This window comes from Ranitomeya variabilis, chromosome 4 (assembly GCF_051348905.1).
Source record: "Ranitomeya variabilis isolate aRanVar5 chromosome 4, aRanVar5.hap1, whole genome shotgun sequence".
Lineage (NCBI taxonomy): Eukaryota > Metazoa > Chordata > Amphibia > Anura > Dendrobatidae > Ranitomeya > Ranitomeya variabilis.
This window is the reverse complement of record NC_135235.1, coordinates 696,775,459-696,796,108: the sequence shown is the minus strand read 5'-3', so window position 1 is coordinate 696,796,108 and position 20,650 is coordinate 696,775,459. Positions and strand designations below refer to the sequence as shown.

At 42.7% G+C, this 20,650-nt stretch overlaps 2 protein-coding genes across 2 annotated transcripts in view; both read right to left on the bottom strand.

Annotated features, from left to right (window-relative positions):
• The window catches only part of LOC143768219 (gastrula zinc finger protein XlCGF66.1-like), a 241,914-nt gene that overhangs the window by 221,093 nt on the left and 171 nt on the right, over positions 1–20,650 (bottom strand). The gene's annotated exons all lie outside the window — the stretch shown is intronic.
• LOC143767070 (uncharacterized) lies at positions 334–19,387 on the bottom strand. Its single transcript, XM_077255093.1, has 7 exons — positions 19,324–19,387; positions 12,755–12,960; positions 12,446–12,625; positions 12,239–12,362; positions 12,058–12,155; positions 2,206–2,277; positions 334–462 (listed from the first exon to the last, which is right to left on the bottom strand). The coding sequence occupies exons 1-7, from the start codon at positions 19,385–19,387 to the stop codon at positions 334–336; spliced, it is 873 nt and encodes a 290-aa protein (XP_077111208.1).

Below are 20,650 nucleotides of genomic sequence, written 5' to 3'. Positions count from 1 at the left end.
GTCCGCCACCGCTTTGAGGACCACCCTAACCAACAGACCCCTGCCCATCATTGTGGAGTACCGCGTGCATCTGGGATTACACTCAACTTAAGCCATCAGCAGCACCATCACGGTATGTGATTTATTATTTGTTTACCCCAGTTAAATATAGTGCACATAATTGCGATGTATTCTAATTATAGGTAGGAACAGTGTCAATCGACGGATGTTTGGACACTAGTACAGATTATTCACTATATTGTGCAAAGTTTGCTGTGCAAAGGCGAACCGGTAACTAACTTGTAGATTGGTCCAAACTAGTTTTTACACCCCTGTAGCGCGGTATTTAATATTTTAAATTGGTTTACTTGTTTCTTTGGCAGAGTGCGCACGGATCTGCCAAAATACCTGCAGCACTTGGGTTGTTTCCTTAGTAGCGCCAGTGTGTTCTAGTGTTTCAATTACAAGAATAGCTTCTTTATACTAAAAGAGACGAGGGAGCCATTATATAGGATTGTATGAAAAAGTTTATTGTATTTTCTCCTGGTTATAGTATTAAGAAATGCCAAATGTTATCTCATGCTGTTTCTATTTGCTACTATTTCAACTTGAAATGTATCATTATATGCGAGTTTACTTAATAAACCTGATTTACACAAAACTATTCCAACATTAGGAACATAAAAAAGGCTTTTCCTCCATGTGACATCTCTGATGTTTATTAACAGTTGATTTCCAAGTAAATTAGCTCCCACATTAAGAAAATGAAAAAGGCTTCTACCCTGTGTGACTGCTCTGATGTCTAAAGGTACCTTCAAACTCAGGAACTTTGCAACGAGAACAACAATGATCCGTGTCGTTGCAGCGTCCTGGATAGCGATCTCGTTGTGTTTGACACGCAGCAGCGATCTGGATCCCGCTGTGATATCGCTGGTCGGAGCTAGAATTCCAGAACTTTATTTTGTCGCTGATCACCCGCTGTCATCGCTGGATCGGCGTGTGTGACGCCGATCCAGCGACGTGTTCACTTGTAACCAGGGTAAATATCGGGTTACTAAGCGCAGGGCCGCGCTTAGTAACCCGATATTTACCCTGGTTACCATTGTAAAAGTTAAAAAAAAAAAAAACAGTACATACTCACATTCTGATGTCTGTCACGTCCCCCGGCGTCCACAGGGTTAAAACTGCTTTCGGCAGGAGCGCTGCTAATGCTGCGCTGCTGCTGAGAGCTTCCTGAACTGACTCTGTCAGCGCCGGCCGTAAAGCAGAGCACAGCGGTGACGTCACCGCTGTTACTGCCGGCGCTGACACATTCAGTGCAGGGAAGCTCTCGGCAGCGCGGCATTAGCAGCGCTCCTGCCGAAAGCAGTTTTAACCCTGTGGACGCCGGCGGGGGACATGACAGACATCAGAATGTGAGTATGTAGTGTTTTTTTTTTTACTTTTACAATGGTAACCAGGGTAAATATCGGGTTACTAAGCGCGGCCCTGCACTTAGTAACACGATGTTTACCCTGATTACCCGGGTGCTGCAGGGGGACTTCGGCATCGTTGAAGACCGTTTCAACGATGCCGAAGTCTTTCCCCTGATCGTTGGTCGCTGGAGAGAGCTGTATATGTGACAACTCCCCAGCGACCACACAACGACTTACCAACGATCACGGCCAGGTCGTATCGCTGGTCGTGATCGTTGGTAAATCGTTGAGTGTGAAGGTACCTTTACAAGATGCCATTTCCGGTTAAAACATTTCCCACATTCTGAACAGGAAAAAGGTTTCTCCCCTGTGTGACTGCTCTGATGTCTAACAAGATGCCATTTCTGGGTAAAACATTTCCCACATTCTGAACATGAAAAAGGCTTCTCCCCTGTGTGGGTTCTCTGATGGTGATCAAGATCTATTTTCCATTTAAAACATTTCCCACATTCTGAACATGAAAACGGCTTCTCCCCTGTGTGAGTTCTATGGTGCCTAACCAAATCTGATTTCTGGATAAAATATTTCCCACATTCTGAACAGGAGAAAGGCTTCTCTGCTGAGTGATTTATTTGGTGTGTAATAAGATCCCCTTTATGGTTAAAACATTTTCCACATTCTGAACTGGAAAAAGGTTTCTCCCCCTGTGAATACTTTGGTGCCTAACCAAATCTGATTTCTGGTTAAAACATTTCCCACATTCTGAACAGGAAAATGGCTTCTCCCCCCTGTGAGTACTATGGTGCCTAACCAAGTCTGATTTCTGGTAAAAACATTTCCCACATTCTAAACATGAAAATTGCTTCTCCCAAGTGTGAGTTCTCTGGTGAATAACAAGCAGTGATTTACGTGCAAAACATTTCCCACATTCTGAACAGGAGAAAGGCTTCTCTGCTGAGTGAGTTATTTGGTGTGTAACAAGATTCCCTTTATGGTTAAAACATTTCCCACATTCTGAACAGGAAAAAGGTTTCTCCCCTGTGTGAGTTCTTTGGTGAGCAACAAGCAGTGATTTACGTGCAAAACATTTCCCACATTCTGAACAGGAAAAAGGCTTCTCCCCTGTGTGAGTTCTATGGTGATTAACCAAATCTGATTTCTGGTTAAAACATTTTCCACATTCTGAACAGAAAAAAAGGCTTCTCCCCTGTGTGAGTTCTTTGGTGAGTAAGAAGCCGTGATTTACGTGCAAAACATTTCCCACATTCTGAACAGGAAAAAGGCTTCTCCCCTGTGTGAGTTCTTTGGTGTGTAGCAAAATGTGATTTTTGGTTAAAACATTTCCCACATTCTGAACAGGAATAAGGCTTTTCCCCTGTGTGAGTTCTATGGTGATTAACCAAATCTGATTTCTGGTTAAAACATTTCCCACATTCTGAACAGGAAAATAACTTCTTTGCTTTAGGAGCAGTTTGTTTTTTAATGCCTCTTTTGTGATTTTGGTTTTCCTTAGTAGTCAGTAATGAATCAGAAAACGGGACCTGTTTCATAGGATCAGATAACAGATCTTTGCTGTGAATGGATGATGATATATCTGGAGTAAAAGCAGTCACTTCAGTTGTATCTTGTAGGATCTCAAGATCATCAGATATAAAAACTGAAGATGTCAACTGTCCCTCTGATCTGGTAGAGTCATCTGCTAAGATAAAAAAAAAAAACTTTTTTTTTAATAAAATATCCTTGAGATTTATATTTTTGAACATTTCTGCTTAAACTTTCCATAAAAATGGTAAGCTATGTAAAGAAAAAAACTTTATTTACCAAGACAATGACAGTTCACAGTCTAATAGAAAACCTTGTTGGATGAACCAGTAGTGCGTGGTGTTCAACTGTTTGTTCATTCTGCCTCCCAAATATCGAATAAAAATAAACCAATCAATGTTATGTAGGCGAAAATAATACCAATTCTCATCTCACAAAAAACAATACTAGTGGCTCAAAGGCTGTAGAAAAGTAATAGCGTTTCTATAAACCAATCCAGCAAAATCCGCTCTCACCTCTGAGTCAGTCTTGCAGTGTGCTCAAACAACATTTAGGATCCCTGTATATAGCAATATTACATAGTGAGAATAATCCACTTAATTTGCGGTGTGTGTCTCCTGGAGCACAATCTGGGCACTATGTGCTGGGTAATAAAATGGCAAATGTGTAATTTTCACTCTCCAACATCCACTGCGTCTGAATTTCCAGAAAGTGGCTGTGGAGTCAAAATATTCATTCCTCCTGCATACATGGTCAAAATTGTTGGTACCCCTCTTTAATGACAGAAAAACCCACAATGGTCACAGAAATAACTTGAATCTGATAAAAGTAATAATAAATAAAAAAATCTATAAATGAACAAATGAAAGTCACATATTGCTTTTCAACCATGCTTCCACAGACAATTTTAAAAAATAAAACTTATGAAATGGACCTGGACAGAAATGATGGTACCCTTAACTTAACCACTTCGTGACCACCAACAGTAGATAAAAGTCGGCGCTAGCAGAGCTTTGTGCAGCGCCAACGTTTGTCTGCGATCGATGGTTTTGTGCTCATCAGGATCCCCACGTACCTTATAACTAGGGGATTCCAGCGCACATCACTTACTGTGACCCCCGACCTCATCGAGACCTGATTGGTATAAGTCCTGATGATGTCAGGGTCACACCAGCCAATGAGACAAATCACTAGGAAAGGTTGTTGTCAGTGGTGTAACTTGAAACTCATGGGCCCGGATGATAAAGCGCCAACTGGGCCCCCAAATATTTTAAATCTTTAATAGCAATAGTCTTTTTCTATAGGCCAAAGGGACTTTTAGGGCCCCCTAGGCTCCAGGGCCTGGGTGCGATTGCAACCCCTGCACCTGTTGTAGTTACGCCCCTGGCTGTTGTAGCAACCAACTTTCCAGGGCGATCTGCCTCATAAAAACGCTGTTTCTCCTCAGATCTCCTGTCAGTGAGAGATTAGAGGAGAAACAGTGTTACAAGTGCTGTTGGCAGCAGCTGTGTCAGTCAGCAATTTTGCTATAAAGTAAAAATAAACAAATGGCAGCTTAGTGTTAGTGCTATATTTAGGGTTAGTGTTGGGGCTAAAGTTAGGGTTACAGTTAGGCTAAAGTTAGGGTTACTGTTAGGCTAAAGTTAGAGTTAGGGTTTATTCTAAAGTTAGGGTTAGGCTAAAGAATTAAGCTTTTCTAAATTGTCTCCACAAGAATTTGGTTACGTCAGTCAGGTCAGTCACGTCAGAGTCCTCTATTTCCGGAAAAAAAACAAATAAAATGGCCAGTCAGTATTAAAGTGCAGAGAAGGCTTATGCATTTTTATGTTCTGACCGTAAAGACAGTGCAGTGCCAGATGGCGATGTGGGTTTCAAGGGCTTTAGTAGCAGCAACAGTCATAGCTCAGATATGGTCCATCCTCACACACAAGGACCAGTACAACAAGGACAAATAGCTCTTCTGGAGAAATGTCTCTAACTCAGTTAACAATGCCCAGTACTAGCGCTGTCCCTATTGCTCGTGAATTGGCGCACACCAATGTCCAAGGGGCTTTGCCTCTTGATGTAACATTTCCCAGATGGGAGACTTCGGATTCGACTACTCCATTCATCCCTAATTTTAAGGTCATTCCTGGTTTAAATGTGGAGGTGGAAAATTTTGGACCAGTTAATTTTTTTTAATTTGTTTCTGACAGATAGCTTGCTAGAGCAGATTATCCTACAAACAAATTTATATGCGTCCTAAATCATCAGCCAGAATCCACGATCCTATTATGTTAGGCTAAATTTATGGACACCAACTTTGAAATGAAATGAAAATATTTTTGAACTTACATTCGCTATGGTGCTTGTTAAAAAGATGAGCATTCGGTCCTATTTGTCCGACCGCCCCGCCCCTGGGTTCCTGGGAAGGCGGGGGAGCTGGGGAGCGTCTAAACAGCGCATTGCGCATGCCCAGGAACCCCAGCCCCGCACAGTGCATAATGAATAACAGTGCGGGGCGGGGGATTCAGCAACAGTGTGGCCGCACTGACAATGAACACTGCGCAGGCCCCAGGCAGGCACGCACAGCGCAGGCGCCGGATTTCAGAAGATAACAGCGCTCAGGGGGCGGCGACCATCGCCCCTGAAGAGAAGAGTGACGGCCGTTGGAAGATTCATACAGGACGCTTCGGACCGCCTCCTGGTACAATATCTGGTATGTGTGGCCAATTTTTAAAACGCTTTATTGAGGTAATAAATGAATCAAAAACTAAAAGAGCCACCTTGTTAGACTGCAGCATTACAGCTGCACAAGGTGGCTCTTTTAGTTTATAACGGCTGGGGGGGGGGGGGGGGTGACAGTGGCCCTTTAAAGCTCTACACCCCAACAGAAAACATTTCCATTGATGAGCCCCTTGTAAAATTCAAGGGGAGACTGTACCTCAAGCAAATTATTCCTTCTAAGAGGGCAAGGTTCGGAATAAACCTCTATAAAATGTGCAAGAGTTCAACCAGATACACTTCAGCTTTTCACATTTATGAGGGGAAAGATAGCAACTAAATCCACCAGGATGCACTATTTATCTGGGGACATCTGGAAAAATCGTTTGGGAACTGATAACTCCATTTTTACAAAAGGCTGCAATCTGCATGTTCAAAAGTACTACACCAGCATACCCCCATTTGTAAGATTGGTTGAACATAACATGGGGCTTGTGGGACCATTCGCAAAAACTGTCAGGGATCTCAACAATCATTGGTCAACGAAAAGTTCCGAAAGGGGCAGTCAGGGGCTTTACGCAATGGAGAGATGCTTGCCTTTAAGTATAAGGATAAAAAAAAGATATGTTTATCCGGAGCTCGATCCACACAGATGCCACAAGGGCCACTTGGGCCAACAGGGATCCACTACTCCAAAACCTGTGTCTGTCATTGACTACAACAAATATATGGGGGGTGTGGACCTTGCAGACCAGGTTCTACAGCCATACCAGGTATCAAGAAAATCATATACCTATAAAAAGTTAGTCATTTATTTGTTTCAGGTGACCTCATATAATTCTTTTGTAAAAAGCTGGAAATGCAGATGCATTCCTTGATTATCAGGAAAAGGTAATTGAAATTCTTGTTTTTGAAAATTTTGTCCACGCCAATCCTTTAGAATCTGAAGATGTCAGAAACTCACTGAGCGACATTTTATTGCACTCATTCCAGCAACTGAAACAAGAAAGACCCTCCAGAGATGTTGTGTATGTTCTAAGAGAGGAATGAGGCATGATACCCGCTATTATTGCCCACAATGCCCATCATTGCCAGCCTTATGCCTCCATGACTGATTTAAAATCTTCCACACAGAACCACGTTTTTAGACTGTTTTGACATTCAAGCATTTGGTTTATTTAGTGACAGACACATCTGAGTAGAGCTGACTTAATTTCCGGGGGTAGGTGGGGGATGTCTCCAGAGACACATGCTGGGCACAATATATTGGGCACTACAATGACATTTTTGCTCTAAAACTTCCACTACATGTTTCTAGAAATCATCCATGTAGTGAAAATGGTCACTATACCCATAGATGAATAACCAGAGGGGTGTCATTTCCAAAATGGGGTCACTTCAGGGGGGATTCTGTTGTTCTGGAACTTAGCGGCTCTCCAATGTGCCTTAACAGCAGAATCCTCCCTGAAGTGACCCCATTTTGGAAAGGACACCCCTCTTGGAATTAGAAATGACAACCCTCTGCAAATTCATCTATGGCTGTAGTGACCATTTACCTATGTATTTTCCAATGTAAAATCTGGGGTTAAAACAACATTTTAGTAGTAAAAATGTTATTACATTTTCTTCACTGGCCAATGGTATAATTTTCTATAGAACAGCTGTAGTGTCAGTATGCTCACTGTACCACTAGAGAAATATATATGCAGCGAACCTATTCTTCAACCAAGAAGGGTATATATATATTTGATAGAATCTAATTATAAATAAAGTTAATAGGAGAAAAGAGTACCAGCTGCATAACAAAATGAATGGCAGACCATTTGGGATATTTAGAAAAACAAAAAACACCAAAATTGGAATTCAAATATGGTAGACAATATATATTGTGTGGAAACTTCCTGAAGAAGAAGCCATGAGCTTCGAAACGCGTTGAATAAACCACCTGAACACCTTACAATTATATCCGGATTCATTATTTGTCACAGCAGCGCGGATTTTATCCACATTTCATCTATTATAACGTCTCTAAGAGGTCGCAGCGCCGACCTGTGGATCTGCAGCAGCTGACAAATTACACGCCTTTACTTTGCACCATCAGGTGAGCAGTTCTCTCATAATTCTTTAAGAGCAGTCCTGAGGATAAGACCCTATATGCGCTTTTTTGTCTCCTATTCTTCTATACTAGACAATATATATAAAATATCAAAATTAAGACCAAGACGTATAAACATATATAAAAGAATGCCTTTATTTATTATATCGCAATGGCACTACATATTGTGCCTGTACTTGGACAATTTAATCAAAAATTATATATTATACACAGTATGTCCAATCTAATAGAACAAATGGTACTTCTAACGAATATTATAAACAACCACAAGATGGCAGCAAAGTACCTGACATCCAAAAAGAAGCCAACCATAAATAGATAAAATGAAAGTTTATTCCATAAGAAAACAAAAATAACACAAAATATACACATGTATAAAAACTACAGAATCAATTCAGGATAGTACCCCATGGGAAGGTAGGAGGAAGTCCACCTGCAAATGGCCACAATACAAAATACAAAATATCATAGGACTCCCATGACCACTACACATAGTACCCAGAAAATATAAAGTGCATACAGCATCCCCTATGAATCTGTGTATCTACTGTGAAGGGACGCCCTATCAGATCCTGTGATCTGACCTAAATCTATCAAACTTAACCAAAAGGCATAGCATAAAGAAAATAAGGTATGGAAACACAATTACCTCAGTGGACATCAACAGGTGTTTAAACCTCCCACGGCACTTCCCAGCGCCCCGACGCGCGTTTCGCCCTTGCTTCTTCCGGGGGCGAAACGCGGAAGAAGCAAGGGCGAAACGCGCGTCGGGGCGCTGGGAAGTGCCGTGGGAGGTTTAAACACCTGTTGATGTCCACTGAGGTAATTGTGTTTCCATACCTTATTTTCTTTATGCTATGCCTTTTGGTTAAGTTTGATAGATTTAGGTCAGATCACAGGATCTGATAGGGCGTCCCTTCACAGTAGATACACAGATTCATAGGGGATGCTGTATGCACTTTATATTTTCTGGGTACTATGTGTAGTGGTCATGGGAGTCCTATGATATTTTGTATTTTGTATTGTGGCCATTTGCAGGTGGACTTCCTCCTACCTTCCCATGGGGTACTATCCTGAATTGATTCTGTAGTTTTTATACATGTGTATATTTTGTGTTATTTTTGTTTTCTTATGGAATAAACTTTCATTTTATCTATTTATGGTTGGCTTCTTTTTGGATGTCAGGTACTTTGCTGCCATCTTGTGGTTGTTTATAATTTAATCAAAAAGTATATAATAAAATCCCCTGACAAAGGATTTTAATCCGAAACGCGCGTCGGGGTGCGCTGTACTTGGAGGGATGGAAATTGCAGGTATATACCAGGTTTATATCTTCTTGTTCTTTGGTGCACCTTACCTGTAGTATTCTGGTACATATATTTTTTTTTTTTCACTTATTCCTCATTGATTTTCACTTTGCTCAGCACGTTATACAGTTAAGTCCATATACATTTGGACAGAGACAACATTTTTCTAATTTTGGTTATAGACATTACCACTTGGGGGTTCAAAGTGCCCACCACATATCTTGATAGGTTCCATGGGAGGTCTAGTTTCCAAAATGGTGTCACTTGTGGGGGGATTCCACTGTTTAGGCACATCAGGGGCTATCCAAACGCGACATGGCAACCGCTTATTATTCCAGTATATTATACATTAAAAAAGTCAAATGGCGCACATTCCCTTCCGAGCCCTGCCATGCGCCCAAACAGTAGATTTCCCCACATATGGGGTATCGGCATCCTCAGGAGAAATTGCAAAACAAAATGTATAGTCTATTTTCTCCTGTTACCCTTGCTAAAGTGAAAAAAAAATTGGTCTAAAGGAAAATTTTTGTGAAAGAAAAGTAAATGTTTATTTTTTCTTCCCCATTCCCTTCATTCCTGTGAAGCACCTGAAGGGTTAATAAACTTCTTGAATGTTGTTTTGGGCACCTTGAGGGGTGCAGTTTTTAGAATGGTGTCCCACTTGGGTATTTTCTGTCATGTTGACCCCCCAAACTGACTTCAAATGTGAGATGGTCCCTAAACAAAATCGTTTTGTAAATGTGGTTTTAAAAATGAGAAATCACTGGTCAACTTTTAACCCTTATAACTTCCTAACAAAAAAACATTGTTTCCAAAATTGTGCTGATATAAAGTAGACAAGTGTGAAATGTTATTTATTAACTATTTTGTGTGATATGACTCTCTGATTTAAAGGGAACCTGTCACCTGAATTTGGCGGAACCAGTTTTGGGTCATATGGGCGGGGTTTTCGGGTGTTTGATTCACCCTTTCCTTACCCGCTGGCTGCATGCTGGCCGCAATATTGGATTGAAGTTCATTCTCTGTCCTCCGGAGTACACGCCAGCACAAGGCAATCTAAACTATCTTAAGGTCCAATATTTTCTGTCAGATGAGTTTCAAGAAGAAATATTACACATTTAAAGAGAACTGTGTATAATAGTGCAGAGCGCAGATGTCTTGAAGGGAACCTGTCAATAGAATTGTGCTCAGTAACCTATAGACAATGTGAGGTCGGTGCCGTTATACTGATTACACTGATACCTGGTGATGAAATCCGTCTTGTGGTTGTTGTTTAATCTGTATTTGTAGTTTTCAGTTAATGAGATTCTCGTGCTCTGGGGCGGGGCTTTATGTGGTGCTCTGATTACATATTCATCTGTATTGGCTTATGATAGGTCGCTGATCCCTCACTGACCTGCCCCCCATTTTTACATAATTTATATAATAGCATTGATATTATTGTTGATAATGCCTATAATATTGTGGCTATTGGGAGGATTAGAAAAAAAATTACATCCAGGAAAATGTCAACGGTGATGGCGGCGCCTGCGCAGTCTACAAGTAAGAGATAGATGCTACTGGACAGACACCGCTGGTGACATTTTGTTGGATGTAATTTTTTTTCTAAGCCTCCCAATAGCCACAATATTAGAGGCATTATCAACAATAATATCAACACTATTATATGCATTATGTAAAAATGGGGGCAGGTCAGTGAGGGATCAGTGACCTGTCATAAGCCAATACAGATAAATATGTAATCAGAGCAGCACATAAAGCAACGCCCACAAGAATCTCATTAACTGAAAACTGCAATTAGAGATTAAACAACAGTAAACCAGAGTTGCTTTCATTTATGGTGGACCATTGGAGCTACTATGAATCCTGACCAGAAGATTAGAGAAAATAATAGTGCTCCCCATTTCAGGAGAGATTGTGCAGTAATCTGAATTTCTTAGGATCAAAAACATAATGTAATTTATGATGTGGAGTGAAACCATGAAACCAGGACTGGAGCCAACACATCTCCTGCAGGCCGGAATAAATGTATATTACAGCCATCAGCCACGCACATCTCAGAGATATATCATGGCACAGGTGTAATGTGTTTTATGTAGATTATCACAATCCTCCTTGAAGTTAGTCGGTTTTAATACAAATTGAAAGTCAGGATAAAAGGAAACTCTGTTGTTGTACAGAAATTCACACTTGGCCTCACTGCACATTTAATGTTGTCGATCATAAAAGTGAAGTTTGTCCAGAAAGACTGGACCTGGTCTTGTAGGGACCATATGATCACATTCAGCAGCACAGAAGGGGGAGAAGGGAGATTCATCCGATAAGATCTCAGGGTTCTAGGAAGCCAACAGCATCATTACCCTCCGCTTTCTCTTACAGGCCCATCATAATATTTTTCTTCAAGTGATTTTCTAACTTGTCAGCACATTCTACGTACGCTGTCATTTGGCTTTATAGTTTACAGATCTGGGCAGGTAACAGCGTCTCCTAAACCCAGGGAATAGGTGGATCTAACAGGTTGTAAGTTCTATAGAAAAGGGCTTTCAATGACCAAAGTCATTTGAACAGTTTTGGGTGGAGGAGAATGTTGTGGTCTAGAGGCAAAATGGTGATCATGGCAATAAGGATGGACTACACCACCGATAAAGCAGCCACAGCCGGTGACTGAGAAGAATCTGTACTTCTCTGCATTTAGTGGTTATTGCTCACCTGGGTAGTCATATGTGGGAATATCCTCTTTACACCGCTCATCACCCCTCACATATGTCTCTGTAGTATTAATATGGGTCAGATCTTCACCCTGAAACAAATATTGTAAAAGTCACCGACAGATGGAGAAGTCACATCTATGATCAGCTCTAATCCTGCCATCTCTACCGTTCTCATTACACAAGTATAAAACATATAATACTGGGGGATAAAACAAGACTGAGCACAAGACCTTCACAGCCGTCTACACATAGGGGAGATCTCCTGACACCTCCTCTCCATCTACCTGATGATTCTGAGGAACACTGGGATCTTCTTGTTTACAGTCCTGTGGGAGAAGAGGATGGGGACATCTCTCTGGTGTTGTCCTCTTACTGGATAGATCTGGAGGAAACACATACAGGAAGTGAATTCATTCTTTACATACAGATAATTATAGGCCGTGTGTATTTAGTCCTGTCTATTACCTGGTGATGTGAGGGGCTGGGGAACCTCCATTATGACATCCTTGTACAGATCTCTGTGTCCTTCTAAATACTCCCACTCCTCCACGGAGAAATAGACAGTGACATCCTGACACCTTATAGGAACCTGACACATACAATGATACCGTCATCTCCCCGATCCCTTCATAGCGTTACTGTATAATGTCCCAGCATTCCCAGCAGTGTCACCTCTCCAGTCAGCAGCTCAATCATCTTGTAGGTGAGTTCTAGGATCTTCTGGTCATTGATGTCCTCATGGATCAGGGGGTGAGGTGGAGGCCCCATGATTGGGCTCAGGAGTCTTCCCCATCCCTCAGACACAGGGTCCTGACAGCGCTCACTAGAGGTCTTCTTCACTACTGTGTAATCCTGGTAATGGGGAGACAGATTAATAAATCTCACTACAGACATTTCCAGAGTCCTCACCTCTCCAGTTCTGTCCATTTGTTATTTCCATAGAGAAGAATGATGTAATGTGACGTCATCAGAATCTCTCACCTCTCCAGTAAGCCGGAAGAGGATCTCTAGGGTGAGGTGTAATATCCTCTCCGCCATCTTGTCTCTGTCCATATCCATCTGTGATGGGTAAATCAGGAAAATTTTCTTTTGTAGAAGATCTTCACTGGGAGGATCCGATATTGTTGAGACCTGAATGAGAAGATGAGCCGATGTAACATCATAAGAATCCTGTAATAATACATTTACTGGAGATAATAAGGAAAACATATGAGGAGATTTATTATTTTACAGTATTTAGTTTTCTTCTTTACATCTATTAATAAAAGCTATATATTTAGGCCACAGACAAAAAGCAGATTCTTCCTCGGAGTCGGCAGCTGAATACGTTTCTCATAGACTCATCTTCCATAACGTTAATTCTCGTCTCATTTACCGACCCTGGAATCGGCATTAGCAATACTGCAGGAGATATTCATTACACATGACAGGAGAAATAACTACTTCATGATGAGAACGACATCTTCATCTTCTACTACGGCTCTAGAAACATATTTGACCAGAGTCGGTCACTGACTCCATCACCGCCGGCCATCTATATGAATGTTTCTAGTCTTCCCTGCACTGTAATCTTCTATCACATTAGATCTCAGGTCTGATTCACACACAGAAGTTTGTTTATAGCCTAGGAAGGGGGTAATACAAATGGAGCATTCCAGGCTATTAATATTAGCTCACAACTGTATACTTAGCCTTTAGTGGCTATTAAAATGGGGGACCCCCAAAAAAGTTAAGTAGGGTCCCCCTATATTTAATTACCAGCAAAGGCTCTGAAGACAGCTGCGGGTTGATATTAATAGCCTAGGAAGGGGCCATGGATACTGGCCCTCCAGGCTAAAAACATCGGCTCTCAGCCACCCCGGAAAAGGCACATCTCTAAGATGCACCAATTCTGGCACTTAGCCTCTCTCTTCCAAGTTGACCTTTAGCGGTGGCAAGTGGGGTAATAGCTGGGGGGTTGGTGTCACCTTTGCATTGTCCGGTGACATCAGTCCCCGAGGTTAGTAATGGAGAGGCGTCAATAAGACGCCCCCATTACTAACTCCAGTCACATTGTAAGAAAACATAGCACCCAGAAAAAGTCCTTTAATTGAAAGAATGACACAGACTCCTTTAATAATCTTAATGAAACTATACTTACGACCTCGCCTAATTCCACTGAAGCCCTCAATCTCCTGTAATAAACCAAAAATAATAAAACAACAATATCCCTCATCTCTCCATTGTTCTGTCCCACGCTGTAATCCATGTCTGGTGGAGAAATAGTTTCCAACCTGGACGGTGCCAAGATGTGACCGTACAGGCTGAGAGCCACTGGTGATCGAGCTGTTGCGAGTGTAGCCTCAGTGTCTGGCGGTGACATCACTGATGCTCCGTTTCCAGCCGGGCTGAACTGCGGTGACCTCGGTGAGAAACCCCGCTAGCACCGTGAGAAAGTCGCACGGTACAGAGGCAAGTTCACTGGGAGAATTATTAAAAAATAGTGTGCGGACCACTCTATTCTTGATAACTAGCCTTGCTGAAGCTGACAGTTGAGGGTTGCAGTCCCCAGCTGTGAGTTTTGCCTAGCTTGTTATAAAAAATAGGGAGAACCCACACAGGTTTTGTTTAAATTATTTATTTACCGCACAGAAGCAGCTGATGAATACTCCTATCATCCGCTCCTGCTCTCACTGTTATTAGCGGCTGTAGGTGTCGGATGATGGGAGCAGTTGTACCATCAGCTGACACCAGTGACCTGAGGTAACCTGTATACCTCCGATCACAGCTGAGCGCTCCCGCTGTCTTTTGACAGTGGTGGAACCACAGCTCTCTGACCGGAGGGGATGGTTTCACCGCCGTTCAGAAACGGTGTTTTCCGCACTGTCATGCATATGACAGCATGTCAAACACTGTATTGTCAGGCTCCCATTCAAGTGAATGGGGTTCAAGTCCACTTTCCTCAATGACAGGCTGTATGGATACATCATGCAGCCTGCCATCTAGAGGTAGCAGAGCCGAGTGGGAAGTCACATCCGGCTGTCCTTGACTTTTCTGCAGCACATACGCTGCAAAAATAGGTCAACCTGCGTATTTGCAGCATTTTTTTTACCATCCATTCAAGTCAATGGTTGAAAAATGCTGCAAAAACGCTGGAAGAAGTGACATGCTCTATGTCAAAAAAACTCGGCAAAGCAAAAAATCCTGATGACAAAAAAGAAAACCAGTGTGTGTATGAGATTTTAGAAATCTCATAGACTTTGCTGATAATGGAAAAAGCAGCTGAAAATTAGCATATAAAAAAGCAGCAAAAACACCCAGTGTGAACATACCCATGAGAGCAGGAGCGGATGATGAGGAGTATTCATCAGCTGCTCTTGCGCTGTAAATAAATAATTAGAAAAAGCCATGGGTTCCCCCTATGTTTGATAATCAGCCAGACAAAACTCACAGCTGGGGGCTGCAACCCTCAGCTGTCAGCTTCAGCAAGGTTGGTTATCAAGAATAAAGGGGTCCCCATGCTCTATTTTTAATTATTTAAATAAATTTTAAAAAATGGCATGGGGTTCATTTTGCGACAACCAGCCTTTCTAAAGCTGACATCTGGGGGCTGGTATTCTCAGGCTGGTAAGGGGCCATGGATATTGACCCCCCCCCAGCCTAAAAATAGCAGCCCACAACTGCCCATAAAAGGCATATCTATTAGATGTGCCAATTCTGGTGCTTTGCCTGGCTCTTCCCATTTGCCTTGTAGCGGCGGCAAGTGGGGTTCAAATTTGTGTAGTTAATGTCACCATTGTATTCTCAGGTGACATCAAGCCCACGGCTTAGTAATGGAGAGTAAGACACCTATCCATTACTAATCCTATAGTTATATGGTAAATAAAGAAACAGCAAGAATAAAGTGAATTGAAAAAATGACACAGACTCCTTTAATAATCTCAATTAAACCATACTTATGACCTTGCCTAATTCCACCAAAGCCTATCACTGAAGCTGCGTTCCCAACTGGGCTGAACTGCGGTGACCTCGGTGAGATCCCCGCTAGCACCATGAGAAAGTCGCACAGTGCAGAGGCTAGATGAAATTCACTGCAGTGAAATTCTCCCGGTGAACTCGTCTCTGCATCGTGCGACTTCCTCACAGTGCTAGTGGGATCTCACAGAGCCCACACCATTTTTTTTCTGAAAAATGTGCTTTTATTAATTAAATACATGTACAGTAAGCTGCACACACTGTACTAATTGTATTTGTCACCGAAATCTATATATCTACTTAATCTATTTGTATTTACTGTATGTAATCCATGTCTTCTATCCTGTCGGCTCCTGCAGTGATTTTATTCTACTGCGGCTGCTGAATTACCGTCTTTTCTTCTATCTAAGTAACATATATACTCTGTGTCACTGACATCTATAAAAAAAAACTTCCTTCTCACGCCCAATGGGGGTGGTCTTTGTTGTCTTTTCTCGTTTTTGGATCCTCTACCAGAGGCCTGGCAGTTTGAGAGTTCTGCAGGATCTTAGTTGTTCCCAGCATTGTGCTTTTCTGGACAGGGAGCTCAGATTTTGCTCCTGGGATCTGTTGTAGCCATTCTCCCCACTTAGGGGTCACTGCTCCAAGTGCTCCACTCACCACTGGAATCACTGTTGTCTTCCCCTTCCACATCTTCTCCTTTTCTCCCTTGAGGCCCTGGTATTTCTCCATCTTCTAATATTCCTTCTTTCTGATGTTGCTGTCACTTGTCACTGCCACATCTATTATCACTGCTGTCTTCTGATCCTTGTCTACTATCACAATGTCTGGCTGGTTAGCCAACACCTGCTTATCCATCTGGATAAGTCCCACAGGATTTTAGCTCTTTCATTCTCCACCATTTTTTCTGGGGTCTCCCACCTAGACTTAGGGGGAATTAGCTCATATGCTGTGCAGATGTTCCTGTATACAATTCCCGCTACTTGGTTGTGGCGTTCAGTATATGCTGCTCCTGCTTGCAATTTGCATCCTGCCACTATGCGATTTCTGAGGTTTCTTTGCATAGTCTGCACCTTGGGTCTTGTCTTGTGTGGTAGATTCTTGCTTCTATGGATCTGGTACTTAGTGTTTGCTCTTGTGCCGCTATGATTAGTGCCTCTGTGCTGTCTTGGAGTCCAGCTTTCTCCAGCCATTGTTAGGATTCCTCCCTGTCAGCCACCTTCATTATCTGTCGAGGGTACATCCCATGCAGCGGTTTGTCTTGCCATGGCGGTTCATGTTCCTGCTCTTCCTTCCAGATCTGTTGTTGTTGCTGCCTTAGGCTTTCTCTCAGCATCTCATCTTTTGGTGCCATTTTTCTGATGTATTCCTGGATGCTCCTTGTTTCATCCGTGATGGTGGCTTGGATGCTTATCAAGCCTCGACCACCCTCCTTTCTGTTGGTATACAATCTTTGGGTGTTAAACTTAGGGTGCAGACCTCCATGCATTGTGAGGAGCTTTGGTGTTTTCACATCTGCAGCTTCCATCTCTTCTTTTGGCCAGCACACTATGCCAGTAGGGTATCTGAAAACTGTCAGGGCAGATGTATTGATGGCACGTATTTTATTCTTCCCATTGAGCTGGCTCTTCAGGACCTGTCTTACCCTTTGATGGTATTTGGATGTTGCCGCTTTCCTTGCCTCCTTATCATGGTTACCGTATCCCTGTGAGATGGCAAGGTTCTTGTAACATGTCTGTACATCTGCCATGTGCCCTACTGGTAATTCCTCTCCATCAGTCTTGACTACCTTGTCGCTCTTTATTACCAACCGGCCGCACTTCTCCAGTATGAAGGACATCCCAATGTCTTCACTGTAGATCCTTGTCATGTGGATCAGTAATTGATGTCTCGTTCGTTTTTTGCATACAGCTTGATGTCATCCATGTAGAGGAGGTGGCTGATGGTGCTTCACTCTTAAACTTGTATCCATAGCCAGACTCTGTAATTATCTGACTGAGGGGTTCAAGCCTATGCAGAACAGCAATGGGGACAGTTCCTCACCTTGGTATATGCCGTATTTGATGGTCTCTTGTACTTGTTGTCTTGAGTTGACTTCCAATGTTGTTCTCCATATCCCCAGTGATTTTCTGAGGAAGGTTCTTAATTTACTATTGACATTGTACACAGTTAAGCATTCACGGATCCATGTGTGTGGCATTGAGTCATAGGCTTTCCTGTAGTCAATCCAGGCTGTGCTGAGATTGGTCTCTCTGGATCTTGAGTCTTGAGCGACTGCTCCATCTACTAGGAGCTGGTGCTTAGAGCCTCAGGTGTCAGTCCCATTGCCCTTCTGAGCTGGATTCATGTACTGGCTCATATGGTTCTGTAGCTTGGTGGATATGAAGCCTGACAGAAGTTTCCATGTTGTTGTAAGGCAGGTTATTGGGCAGTAGTTGGATTGAACTGTTCCTTTGTTTGGATCCTTCATGATCAACACTGTTCCTCCTTGTGTTAGCCAAGCTGCGTGGTGACCTGCTTCTAGCAGTTGGTTCATCTGCATTGCCATGCATGTACCGCTGTGAATTTCTTTAGCCAGTAGGTAAGGATCATGTCTGAGCCAGGTGCTGTCCAGCTCTTCATGTTCTTGACCAGCTATAAGATGTCTGCTTCTGTAATGGTGACTGGTTCTTACGCTAAGTGGTTGCTGTGTTTAATTCTCAAATATCGCAGCCACATTGCACTGGTGTTGTGTTTTTTCCTTCTCCCATATGTTCCTCCAGTATAGTTCAGTCTCTGCTATTGGTGGAGTTGCTGCCTTTGTGCTGTTCCTCTGTAGTTGGGAGTACTCTTTGGATGGTTCTTTTTAGAACAGGGCATTTATCCTCTTGGCCTCAGCTACTCTAATGTATCTCCCTAGTCTTGCAGTGAGTGCTGTGAGCCTTTGTTTAGCAGTCTCTTCAGTTGGGGTTAGGCCTTTGTACTTGTCCAGCTCGGTCTTATTCTTGATCTTTACACACTTCTGTATTTATGATAGTTGGCTGACTTCCCGTCATGGCACCTTCATCATTGTCTACTGTCTTCTTTCCCAAGGGGGGCACGTACTTCTGCTGTTCTTGTTGGTTGTATAGCCAAGCATTTCCATGATTGCTGAGGTAGTAGCATAGATCAGGTTATTAGTTTGAGTTATGGTGGTGGTAGGTACTGATGCAAGTGCTGCTTTATTGGCATCCTCTAGCATACTGTTTGGTGGTCTTTCTTTGCTGATCCTTAACCGTTGATCTCTGGTATTGATGGTATTTAGTTTATCTAAGATCTTCTGTTTCAGACCAGCTGCAGTGCTCTCTAGTTGCAGGGTTGGATCAGGATCTTCAGGGGGTTGCACATGTTGTTCTTCCAGATCTTCATGTGGGGTGGATCTGCAATGCATTTAGTCCATCTCAAGTTGTGATAATAGCTTTCTCTTTAGGATATTGAAACGTTGGGTGACTAGTAGTTTCTCAGTTAGTGGGCATGCTGGTCTTGTATCCATCCAGAGTTTCCTCATATGCTTCACATATCCTCTCTCATTTGGTCTGCTGTTATAATAGCATTTCAGCAGATCCAGGTTCTCTTGCCTTGTCCATGTATGGTTTGGCCCAGTAGCTCATGTATCATCAGATTGTCCTGGTTCCTCGACATCTGACGGGGACCTTGTTAATCCAGGCGAAGTCTGAGCTGGCATGACTCTCTTTGTTCGTGACACTCTCATGTTTATTGAGGTAGGCACCATAGTGTTATGGACCACTACTGGTATATTATGTCCAACAGCGCAGAGCCTGGACTTGAACCCCAGTCTCCAACATTGGTGGCTCTGTTTTTACTAAACGCGGTACATGTATTGCCATCTTCTATTATGTCTTTTACCAAATGTTACCGACTTTTTCCGATCTTAAGAAAAATTCTCGTATTACCGATCATGAATCCAAATGTACCATATTCGTGCCAAATTTATGTTTGGCGATCGTTTTCTGAACATATTCGTTCATCTCTAATTATGGCCACCACAACCTGCTACACAAAATAAAAAACCCCACTCAGTATGGAGGCATTTACAGTCCACCACAACCCCAGTATAATAGCCCCTACCAGCCACACATTCAGTATGAGAGTCCCAACAGCTCTTCTCTTCATATGATGCCCTCACAATTCCTGATATTTAAAAAAAAAAACACACACTACTCAGCCAACCCAGTTCCTGAGGTGCGCTGCTCTGGTCTGTGCGGTGTGAGTACTGAGGCTCCATACTACAGGTGTGATGTAGTGACATCATTGTGCCTGCAGTGCACGGAGTCTCAGACCCAGAAGCGAAGGCTGAATGGTGGATCAGAAGCTTTCATCTCCCTGATTCACTAATCTATTCAGCGGTATCAGTGTCTTGAGGAATGTGGATATCGCTGAAATTGTGATGATGGGAAGGAGAGGGTGAACAATACCACACCCCACTGAGCCCTGTCTATTCATAGGCATCATAGCAACCGAGTGGGCTACCATTATGGATGATACACTCCTGCCTATCCAACTATCGTATGGTAAATATCTCATAGATCCTGGGTTCATCAGTATTTGCATCAGGAATGAGGCTAAGTGAGAATTTTATTAATTATCGGTGGTCGGAGGTAGTCAGTGAGGTGGATGGTACCATATTGTGCATGTAGGGGGCAGTACTGTGGGAACATTACAAAGTGGGGGGATGGCAGTACTGTGGGGACTTTATACTATGTGTGGTGGGATGGAGGTACTGTAGGAACATTATACTGAGGTACCAGCTCATGGTAAAGTGCCCGAGGCAGCTGGGTGTGGGGCAGAACCCTGCTTACAGGGGCACAATGGGGGCATTACACTGTGTGGGGCCAAGAAAGGGGCCCTGTACTAGGAGAACAATCCGTTCCCTCACTTCCTGTC

Coding starts and splice junctions, on each gene's coding strand:
- LOC143767070 (XM_077255093.1), bottom strand. CDS start 19,387: ATGTCGAGGAACCAGGACAATCTGATGATACATGAGCTACTGGGCCAA. Junction 12,961..19,323: donor CCAAACCATACATGGACAAG/GCAAGAGAACCT, acceptor TATTATCTCCAG/TAAATGTATTATTACAGGAT. Junction 12,156..12,238: donor CCAGCCCCTCACATCACCAG/GTAATAGACAGG, acceptor TGTTTCCTCCAG/ATCTATCCAGTAAGAGGACA.